General features: G+C 47.4%; 1 protein-coding gene across 5 annotated transcripts in view; it reads left to right on the top strand.

The window, feature by feature from the left end:
- The window catches only part of ARHGAP22 (Rho GTPase activating protein 22), a 210,581-nt gene that overhangs the window by 45,060 nt on the left and 156,558 nt on the right, over nucleotides 1-8,963 (top strand). For 2 of the 5 annotated variants that reach the window (XM_023230185.2, XM_023230191.1), the window contains exon 1: nucleotides 6,692-7,060. The exons of the other annotated variants lie outside the window; for them this stretch is intronic. In XM_023230185.2, the coding sequence (XP_023085953.2) occupies nucleotides 7,027-7,060 (34 nt within the window). In that variant the 5' untranslated portion in view covers nucleotides 6,692-7,026. Of the gene's footprint in view, nucleotides 1-6,691; nucleotides 7,061-8,963 lie in introns of those variants that run through there. 5 annotated transcript variants of the gene reach the window in all.

Raw genomic sequence — 8,963 nt, 5'->3', positions numbered from 1 at the left:
GAGATAGAGACACAAAAAACCCTCCAAAAAATCAATGAATCCAGGAGTTGGTTTTTTGAAAAAATCAACAAAATTGACAGACTGCTAGCAAGACTAATAAAGAAGAAAAGAGAGAAGAATCAAATAGACGCAATTAAAAATGATAAAGGGGATATCACCACCGACCCCACAGAAATACAAACTACCATCAGAGAATACTATAAACACCTCTACGCAAATAAACTAGAAAATCTAGAAGAAATGGATAATTTCCTGGACACTTACACTCTCCCAAGACTAAACCAGGAAGAAGTTGAATCCCTGAATAGACCAATAGTAGGCTCTGAAATTGAGGCAATAATTAATAGCCTACCAACCAAAAAAAGTCCAGGACCAGATGGATTCACAGCTGACTTCTACCAGAGGTACAAAGAGGAGCTGGTACCATTCCTTCTGAAACTATTTCAATTGAAAAAGAGGGAATCCTCCCTAACTCATTTTATGAAGCCAACATCATCCTGATACCAAAGCCTGGCAGAGACACAACAAAAAAAGAGAATTTTAGACCAATCTCCCTGATGAACATCGATGCAAAAATCCTCAATAAAATACTGGCAAACCGGATTCAGCAGCACATCAAAAAGCTTATCCACCATGATCAAGTGGGCTTCATCCCTGGGATGCAAGGCTGGTTCAACATTTGCAAATCAATAAACGTAATCCAGCATATAAACAGAACCAAAGACAAGAACCACATGATTCTCTCAATAGATGCAGAAAAGGCTTTTGACAAAATTCAACAGCCCTTCATGCTAAAAACGCTCAATAAATTCGGTATTGATGGAACGTACCTCAAAATAATAAGAGCTATTTATGACAAACCCACAGCTAATATCATACTGAATGGGCAAAATTTTTCAAATGGGAAAAATTCCCTTTGAAAACTGGCACAAGACAGGGATGCCCTCTCTCACCACTCCTATTCAACATAGTGTTGGAAGTTCTGGCTAGGGCAATCGGGCAAGAGAAAGAAATAAAGGGTATCCAGTTAGGAAAAGAAGAAGTCAAATTGTCCCTGTTTGCAGATGACATGATTGTACATTTAGAAAACCCCATTGTCTCAGCCCAAAATCTCCTTAAGCTGATAAGCAACTTCGACAAAGTCTCAGGATACAAAATTAATGTGCAAAAATCACAAGCATTCTTATACACCAGTAACAGACAAACAGAGAGCCAAATCATGAATGAACTTCCATTCACAATTGCTTCACAGAGAATAAAATACCTAGGAATCCCACTTACAAGGGATGTAAAGGACCTCTTCAAGGAGAACTACAAACCACTGCTCAGTGAAATAAAAGAGGACACTAACAAATGGAAGAACATACCATGCTCATGGATAGGAAGAATCAATATCGTGAAAATGGCCATACTGCCCAAAGTTATTTATAGATTCAATGCCATCCCCATCAAGCTACCAATGAGTTTCTTCACAGAATTGGAAAAAACGGCTTTAAAGTTCATATGGAACCAAAAAAGAGCCCGCATTGCCAAGACAATCCTAAGTCAAAAGAACAAAGCTGGAGGCATCATGCTACCTGACTTCAAACTATACTACAAGGCTACAGTAACCAAAACAGCATGGTACTGGTACCAAAACAGAGATATAGACCAATGGAACAGAACAGAGCCCTCAGAAATAATACCACACATCTACAACCATCTGATCTTTGACAAACCTGAGAGAAACAAGAAATGGGGAAAGGATTCCCTATTTAATCAATGGTGCTGGGAAAATTGGCTAGCCATAAGTAGAAAGCTGAAACTGGATCCTTTCCTTACTCCTTATACGAAAATTAATTCAAGATGGATTAGAGACTTAAATGTTAGACCTAATACCATAAAAACCCTAGAAGAAAACCTAGGTGGTACCATTCAGGACATAGGCATGGGCAAGGACTTCATGTCTAAAACACCAAAAGCAATGGCAGCAAAAGCCAAAATTGACAAATCGGATATGATTAAACTAAAGAGCTTCTGCACAGCAAAAGAAACTACCATCAGAGTGAACAGGCAACCTACAGAATGGGAGAAAATTTTTGCAACCTACTCATCTGACAAAGGGCTAATATCCAGAATCTACAAAGAACTCAAACAAATTTACAAGAAAAAAACAAACAACCCCATCAAAAAGTGGGCAAAGGATATGAACAGACATTTCTCAAAAGAAGACATTCATACAGCCAACAGACACATGAAAAAATGCTCATCATCACTGGCCATCAGAGAAATACAAATCAAAACCACAATGAGATACCATCTCACACCAGTTAGAATGGCAATCATTAAAAAGTCAGGAAACAACAGGTGTTGGAGAGGATGTGGAGAAATAGGAACACTTTTACACTGTTGGTGGGATTGTAAACTAGTTCAACCATTGTGGAAAACAGTATGGCAATTCCTCAAGGATCTAGATCTAGATGTACCATATGACCCAGCCATCCCACTACTGGGTATATACCCAAAGGATTATAAAGCATGCTGCTATAAAGACATGTACACGTATGTTTATTGCGGCACTATTCACAATAGCAAAGACTTGGAATCAACCCAAATGTCCATCTGTGACAGACTGGATTAAGAAAATGTGGCAGATATACACCATGGAATATTATGCAGCCATAAAAAAGGATGAGTTTGCATCCTTTGTAGGGACATGGATGCAGCTGGAAACCATCATTCTTAGCAAACTATCACAAGAACAGAAAACCAAACACCGCATGTTCTCACTCATAGGTGGGAATTGAACAATGACATCACTTGGACTTGGGAAGGGGAACATCACACATTGGGGCCTATCATGGGGTGGGGGGAGGGGGGAGGGATTGCACTGGGAGTTATACCTGATATAAATGATGAATTGATGGGTAAAAAAAAAAAAAAAAAAAAAAAGAATAATAAAATGTAGTAAAATGATTTGGAAATTACAAGTTTTTAGTGCTTGTTATCTTTGTCTTAAATAGTTTATTTAATTTTAAGTTTATATATATTAATTTCTAATGACATTCTTGCCAAACAACTGGCTTACAAAACTCCTGAAAATGTAACCATCAGTTATGTCACTGGTACTCTCTAGCTGGTCCAGCCCACTACTGGGATAGACAGAAGGAGAAACCAAAGCATGAGGTGGGAGCTGCCCATGAAGACCCTGAGTGACACACAAGGGAGCTGTGGCATCAGCCTCCTGGCAGCAGGAACAGCGAGCGTCACAGGCATCACAAAGCCAGAGTAGCACTGTTTCTCTCCTCTGCCTCCAGAAGGGCTTACTCTGGTCCTCCATGCAGCTTCTGGAACAGGAGAAGCAGGGCTCTGCTATCTATACGTCGCCTTTGTGCAAATTAGAGGAAAGCTCCCTCTTCTAGCTGCACAGCTCCCCACCTCCCTGTGCTGGAACACATAGCTTTGCCAATGGAGCCCAAATTCAGCCTTCTTACCTCCCTCTACTGGACACCTTTGCGCAGTGCACAGAGTATCCAACAGCACCTGTGTCTCTGCATGGAGTTGTCTCAAGGTGGGGCTTGGGACAGATGCCCTTTCCACTTTCGAACCAGGAGATTTATTGGCAGATGTGCCTCTCCCTGAGAAGAACCTCCCTTAGGATGGCAGCCAGCAAACACCCCAAATGCAGTTGTCTTCTAAAGCCGTGGTTCTTAACCCTGGCTGAATCCCTAGAGGAGCTTTTACAGCTCCCAATGACAGTAAACCCTCCAGACTAGTTAAATCAGAGCCACTGATGGTGGGACATGGGAATTCACTGTCAGAGCTCCCTAATGTGTAGCCAAGGTTAGGAACTACTGTTTTGAAGGCATCCTGGCTCCGGGCCAGTTGATGCTGATTGGCAGCCATCCCACCAACAAGTGTGCATTTCAATAGATGCCTTCTGGGGAGTTCTGTCCATTCAGTGCTCTCCACATATCCTTCAGCTCCTGTCCCTGAACAGCCCTTAGAAAATACTGAATGATTCAAGGCAGGAAACCAGGTGAAGGCAGACCCAGGACCACTGCTGGAAAGGGGCCAGCACTGTTTAGGCAGTCACAGGGCAGTGGAGAGGGAGGCATCTCTCTGTCGCCACTGCTAAGCTAGACCTGTGTCTCCCACTCCTTGGTCTCGGTGTCCCACTTATAAGTGAGAAGAGTAGGGCTGGTTCTTCAAATAAAAGCTTATAGGATGTCACATGTTCAACAGATCCCTTTGCCCTGCCCTTGTCCCCACTCCATCCTCCCACAAGCCACCCAAGAGGAAGTGGGAGACTCCCAGGGCCCTGCGGATCAGGGCTGGTAAACTTCAGGATGGAGGGGCTCCAATTCCTGCCTCTATGGACCCTTCATCTCAGGAAATACTGAGAGCACAGTCTGAGTGTGGAGAGGAGAAAAGAGCTACTTTGCCCACCTGCCCCATTCCCCCAGCCTTCTCAGATGCAGAATCCAGATCAGTTCCTGCCCTTTTCCCAGCCTGACTTCTGGGTGTGAGCCCAGAGCCTGTGGTTTTGTCCACTTCCAGCTCTGATCCCCAGAAAAGCAGGCGAGTGAACACAGTGACTTAATATCATCAGGGAAAACAGCTGCACAGGAAAAGGGCCTGGGGGTGGTTTCTTAACCAAAACAAGCATGAGTGGACCCAGACTAAGTCTCAGGGCATTTCCTTGCCTCTGACTTGGATAAAGTGGTCCAGGCTGCATTACTCACAAATGGCTTCCTGATTGTTCAAGACATTGTCACAGGCCACAGGACTTGCCCTGTGACGCTGGTGTCGACATGAGATTTTCTAGCTTGATATTCTCCCTACTCCTCCTGGGTGGCCCATGTCCCAGCCAGGGCTTGTACCTGGCCTTAAAGGAAAAGGAGGTCAGTTCTGTCATTCAGTGGTGTTTCTTGGATCTGCCCATCAAGCCAGAATTTCCTGTGAGGCTTCTGGCCTGAGTCAGCCTAAGGCTCAGGGAGGGCATACAAGAGGGGCAGTCCAGGGACATAGATAGGGACCCAGGGGAAGTGCTTAGCGGCTCATTCTGCTGGCGGAATCAGGAGAATTTCATTGGGGAATTGCCCAAAGAAGGACAAGATAATGTGAGGAAGGGCATTCTGGAAAGAGGGAGCTACACATGCAAAGACATGGAGGCACAGAAGAGCAGGGGCTGCACATGCAAGAACAGGAATACACAGGAGCGGGGCATGTGCAAAGTCAATGGGGGCACACAGGAGCAGGCGCTGTATGTGCATATGGTTGTATAGCACATCAGCAAGAGATAGGTCAGAGAGGAGACCATGGATGCTACCATGAAAGAACCTGGAATGTTATGCCAAGTTACTCATTCATCCCTCTGAGGAGCAGCTGAAGACCAGAATAAGCGACTTCATGCTGAGTAAGACAGCTTTGTCTCCAGGGACTCCACCTTCTCCCACCAGCTTGGCCATGCAGCTCACCACATCCTGGTGAGTCTTCCTCCTTACTCTGCAGTCCTCCCCTCTCCACAGGGCACACTCTTCCCTAGGGAGGATTGCCACAGTGATCTCCTGGTGGGCCCTCTCCTGCTCCAGCTGCTAAAGTTGATTACACACCAATAGGACCCTTGGGGATCTGTGGACATGGGGCACTCGAGGGAGTGGGGAGGGTCAGATGGAGGGCATGGCCATCTGAGCAGGGGAGGGCATTGTTCAAATCCCTCTTTGCCAGCTACTGAAAGGGTCACACAATCCTCAGGCCCAAATGGCCAGACCCACGCTCAGATGCCTAAGAAGATACACGGAGTGATTATCAGGGGCACAGAGGCAGGTCACCGTTCAGCAAGTTCATTGGGGGCTCAAGCCAGGAGCTGTTACCATGCAGTGATGGGAATAGGGTGGAGAGGCTGGCATCACAGAGCAGCAGGAGCTGTAGACACAGCCCTGGGTTCCGCTGCCCACCCTGCCGCTCGGTACTGTATGACTTTGGGCAGGTGATTCAACCTTGCTGTGCCTTGTTTTCCAGATTTGAAATGCTATATATATAACACCTGCCTCAGGAGTTTGAGAGCTAAATGAGATATTAAATGTAAAGCACCAGCCTCAGTGCCTGACACATAGTAGGTGCCTAATAAATGATAGCTATTGTTATGATTGCATTCCTTGGGTAATTTTTAGCATCTTGAGGCGGGATTCCCCTCCTCACAAAGCCCCCGTATGCACCCTTTAAAATTATGCCATCATCAAACAGAAACATAGCAATTAGCAGAGATTCACTATTCAATTCAGATATTCCTATGTGAAGAGCCCTGAGTTAAGTGCTTCCTGGCCTCTTATTACTGTCACCTTACTAAGGAGGCATAAATAGTATCCCTAACAGGCATCTTCCTGTTGGGAGTCTCCTGAGGAGTTTACATTGCCAGGCTGCTTGCTCCTTCCCAGACACACCCGGCTTTCAACACTTAAAACAGTGAGCTCATAAGCGGGTCCCCCTGGGCTGGGCCCTGCGTGGGGGTCTCGGCTACTCTCTCACCAAAGCGCTCTCCCACCCGAGCTTGGCAGGGAGTGCGGCTCCTAGGCGGCGGCAGAAAGGCGCATTTCCTCCAGCCTCAGCAGAGAATGGCCGGAACCCCAGTACCCTCTCCCCGGCCAGGACCGCGCCTGGCGTCTTCGGCTGGCCCCGCCCCTCTCGGCCCCGCCCCGCCCCCGCGCTCAGCTTGGACAGCCACGCTTGCGCCCAGGCCGGGCAGAGGAACTGCCCCGCCCTGGTCCAGTGATTGATCAGCAGTGATTACTGAGGCTTTAATGGTCCGCTTGGATGGGAATTAATTCTGGGATGGATAAATAATGCATCGAAGTTTATGTAGTCCAAGGCGAGCCGTCCGTCCGGAGCCGGGAGAGGTAGCCAAGGGAGCCTGACGGGTGACGCCAGCGGCCACGGGGCCCCGAGCGAGCAGGGCATGAGGGGCGACTGGGCTCGAGGACGAGCAAAAGCAAGTGGATGACAGCATGATCGGCCCCGCGGGGCTGGCCAGACGGCTACAAGAACATGCTGAGCCCAAAGATCAGGCAGACCAGGAGGGGTAAGTCCAACTTTCTGGGGTTTTTCTGGGCACCGCACGTGCCTCTTGGCAAACGTGCGCGGACACTTGGCCAGCTGTCACGCCGTGTGTCACACGGGGCGGGTGTTCTGGGACCACTGCCGCTGAACAGTGAGCATCCTCCTGAGGAAGTGCCCTTCCTCGTGAAACTCCTGGGCTGCGTGGGGACCCGACCTGAAGTTGCAAAAGGGCGGTGGCCAGTTTAGTGTCCAGTGGGTATGCACACTCCGCCCCACATTCCACATTTTGCAGAGGCCCTCGGTCGCTCCAAGTGACCTGGTGGCAACTTTAAGGAAACTTTGCTTCTTTACTGAGAGGGAAATGCCCAAGATTTGCCCTGTGGCCAACACAGAAGCACCACTTACCAGGGAAGGCAATGCCCTGGCTTCTAGAGACAGCTGGGTGCAAGCGAGGGTCTTCATTCCTGCTGTTCTGCAGGCAGCATTTCCTCAAGCAGGCCAGGAGCAGGCAGGCTTTCCTGCCAGGAGAACACCCAGAGAGCTGCAGTGCCTGGGGGCAGGACAGGTGGATGGGGGAGCAGACTCAGACCAGCAAGAGACGGGAGTCAGGAGAGTCCAGGACTGGGCTAGCCAGCTTGTGTCCAGCCAGCGACCCAGCACAGTGACCTGAAGACTTGGCCACTGTATGGGACTAGAGACAGCATCTCCATGGACAACAACTTCTTGGCCACAGAAAGTGTCATTTTGAATGAGAACATCTGTCTTTTACAAAAATAGAATGTGTCTTTTCAGGTCGCCAGTATCTGGGAGACCTGAGCTCCTTTTGTAAACAATGAAGTGGAGGATGGGTCTTTGGAGGTGGATGGAGCATTTGCCTGGGAGCTTGGAAACAGTTTGTGTCTCACCAGGTGTTTGCAGCTGGGAGCCTCCAGCCTCCTGTGGATTCACAGGGAACACACCCATCTTATTAGCACCCTGCAAGCGCTCGAATGATTTTCCTGGATGGGACTGGCCTTCCAGTGTGTTCCACAGCCATCAGAACCCCTCTGCGGGGTGCTTTTGGATGGGCTGAAACCTGTGTACCCCAGTGGGCAAAGGAGGACCTTGCATGGTTCTGCTGAGGAGGGGGCAAGTCTGGTGATGACCCAAGGGATAGGACAGGCCAGATGCCTCTGTGGGAGCTTAGTTCCACCCTCCAACTCCTGTGTAATGAGCTGGCCACTGGCTACATGTGGCTACTAAGCACTTGGCATGTCACTAGACCAAACTGAGAAAAAGACGTACCAAATTTTGATGATTTAGTACAAAAAAAATGTACAATATCTCATTAATAATTATTTTACTGAAATGACAACATTTTGGATATATTGGGTTAAATAAAATCCATTATTAAAATTAATTTTACCTGTTTTACATTCTTTTACTATAGCTACTAGAACATTTACAAGTACACATGTGACTCATTGTATTTTTTATATTTCTATTGGACAGTGCTGGTAAGAGACCAATGCTTCAGCAAAGCGGCTTACAGGAAGCCTGTCTTTGAAACCCAAGGTTTCTCATAAATGTTTGTTTTAAGTCAATGGTTCTCAACCAGGAGCAATTTGCCCCCCCTAGGGAACATCTGGCATTGTTTGGAGTATTTTTGGTTATTCCAACTGAGGGGTGCTACTGGCATCTAGTGCATATAGGCCAGCCATAGGGCCCTCTTCCAGTTCTCAGTGTTCTATGAACCTTCCACCATGAGGCTTTTGCCCATCCTTCTTTCCCCTGGAATGCCTCCTACGTTCACATTTGCACACATGCAAGCATGTATGTGTGTGCACATGCATTCATGCATGCAAACATACACACACACACCCCTTAATTCCTAGTCACCCTCCAGTTATAGTATAGTTCAAGTGTTGCCAGCCAGGGAAGTCTTC

Source organism: Piliocolobus tephrosceles, chromosome 9 (assembly GCF_002776525.5).
Source record: "Piliocolobus tephrosceles isolate RC106 chromosome 9, ASM277652v3, whole genome shotgun sequence".
Lineage (NCBI taxonomy): Eukaryota > Metazoa > Chordata > Mammalia > Primates > Cercopithecidae > Piliocolobus > Piliocolobus tephrosceles.
Note: the sequence above shows the minus strand (reverse complement) of the source record. Positions and strands in the feature narration are given on the sequence as shown.